This window comes from Nicotiana tabacum, chromosome 19, assembly GCF_000715075.1.
Source record: "Nicotiana tabacum cultivar K326 chromosome 19, ASM71507v2, whole genome shotgun sequence".
In the NCBI taxonomy this organism is placed as follows: Eukaryota; Viridiplantae; Streptophyta; class Magnoliopsida; order Solanales; family Solanaceae; genus Nicotiana; species Nicotiana tabacum.
In genome coordinates, this window is record NC_134098.1 from 76588489 (window position 1) to 76590859 (window position 2371).

Consider the following 2371-nt stretch of genomic DNA (forward strand, 5'->3'; position numbering starts at 1 on the left):
TAAAATATAACGCTCTTTAAAAGAGCGCTATATATAAAAATATCACTCTTTTTTTAAGCACACATTTACGCCGCACAAGAACCACAAATAGGTTAATGGGAGTATCAAATATATCAGGTCCGTACGCGTAAATTAAGTTAGTGCCGTCAACAATACCGAGTAACTGACTCAGCTGTGTCCTTCCCACTGACGCACGTTATTAATTGGTGTGTCTATTTTGGAATTTGGACTAGGTCGATTGTTTCCCTTTTTTGCCAACTTGGTTGTACTATAATAAACTAATGATTGGATAACACTCTTATTTCCCCTCGTGGGCATATTTCTTTTCATAAATCAGCACATGTTAAATATGCTTCCACATTTTTAATTTATGCACGTTGTTTCTTTCAGTCGACATTAAAAATGATCTTTTTTAAATCTTTTTGCCAAGTATTGTGGGCCACCGTGACTTTCTAGCTTGCCATCAAAATCACCAGGTGATTTGTATCTGTTTCATCTGACCCCACGTTTCAATTTTTTAAACTTTAGAAAAAAGCAAATTTAATATTTAAACTTAATTAGTTTGTATTAAAGCATTTTACTTTTAAAGTTATGATTCAAAATTTTGTACTCCTTCCATTTCAATTTATGTGAACACATTTGATTGAGTACAGAATTCAAAAAAAGAGATAAACTTTTAAACTTGTGATGTAAAATGAGACACATATATTTTGTGTGGCTATAAATCATTGCATAAATGTTATTGTTTTCAAATAGGGAAATTGAACATTCTTTTTGGCACTGACTAAAAAGAAAATATGTTCACATAAATTGAAACGAATGGAATAACTAGTTAAAATTTGATTAGTTTGTCTCTATATATTCATGTCTCATATCAAATATATTGGATTCAACTGAATCCATAGTACTAAGCTCCATCTGACTTGAAACAGGGGAAGTAATTATAAAAACAAAATTATATTCACATTAATTCCTCATAATTTTTACATTTCACCCGACTAATATGCCGAATTACATACGGCACAACCCGAAAATGAGTAGAAAATTACTAGTTTTTCCTTATGTGCAAGAGCCCAATTTGTTAAAATACAAGAAGGCAAAGCACCTAATTAATAATACTATACGAATAATTTAAAAAAAAAATAAAAATTCTTGTTTGTTTGGAGTAACTGAAACTTAACCGCTGTGAACATTCCCGCCAGTAGAATCAGAAGAATCACCATTGAAATTCATCATCGTCAACCAATCTTGAATCTCATTATCCCCCATCAATTGATCCCAAATTTCATTTCCAAATTCTGCATTATTTCCTTGCTGCAACTGTGGCTCCGGCAACTGTTGAGGTGAAGAAGATGAAGTGCTCTGTTGTTCTTGAGTCTCAGTATAATCAGCAAATGAGAAATTTAGCTTTGCTCTTGGACCCCTGAATTCGATGGCGGCTTTATCATAAGCTCTAGCTGCGTCTTCTGCAGTATTAAAAGTTCCAAGCCAAACACGCGCAGCTTTTCTTGGATCCCGAATTTCCGCTGCCCATTTTCCCCATGGCCTCTGTCTCACTCCTCTGTAATTCTTCTTCTTCTTCTTTGCTATTGAAATTGTAGTACTCTTCTTCTTATTATCATCAGCAGCGACAACCTTTGATTCTGCAAAATTAACAGCAGCAGAAGACGTGGTTCCGAAAATGTCGCAGCCTAAACAACCTTTGATTCTGCAAAATGGACAGGGTTCTTGTTCTGCTGGGACACCTAAAATAGGTGACACCACATTTCCTTGTTCAATTGTAGACATGCTGTTCGAAGGCGAAGAATATGCGGTGACAGTCGTGGCAGTAGAAGTGGCAGTTGAATATTGAAAAGGCGAAAATAAGTTGAAGTGTTGAGTATTTTCTATGGGAATATTACCATTGATGACATTTTTCAAAGCTGAAACCATAACAGAATACTCTTCTTCTCCTGTAAGCCGTGGAAATTGTTGGTTATTTTGGACTGAATTCGACGTTCCGTCTTCTCTAAATCTCTTATTTGACCTTTGCATGGTTGAAAATTTTGAAACTTAGAATTATTTTTGACTTGAGTTCTGAAATACAGAGAGAGGTCAAAGGGGGGAGTTATTTATATACGCGGGAAGATCCTACGTGGAGGGACAGCTCATACACTTTTAAAACACGGGGTAGAATTTTGAGCTTAGCTGGCATAGTAATAAGTGATTCTATTGGGAGTTTTTCAGGTGATGTAATTGATGACTTGATCTGGTGGGGCCCGTTCACACGTTACTTTTTTGTGGGTTGAGGCCTGGACCGCCTCGACGGTTATGCTTCGGGGCAAAAGATGCTTTTGGGCAGGGCGGATTTGGGAGGAAGGCGTCATCCGAA

At 36.4% G+C, this 2371-nt stretch overlaps 1 protein-coding gene across 1 annotated transcript; it reads right to left on the bottom strand.

Moving 5' to 3' along the window:
- Positions 1-938: 938 nt before the first annotated feature.
- LOC107820624 (ethylene-responsive transcription factor ERF109) lies at positions 939-2079 on the bottom strand. Its single transcript, XM_016646939.2, has one exon. It carries the CDS (start codon positions 2032-2034, stop codon positions 1177-1179), a length of 858 nt encoding a protein of 285 aa, XP_016502425.2. The 5' UTR covers positions 2035-2079; the 3' UTR covers positions 939-1176.
- Between the last annotated feature and the right edge of the window lie 292 nt (positions 2080-2371).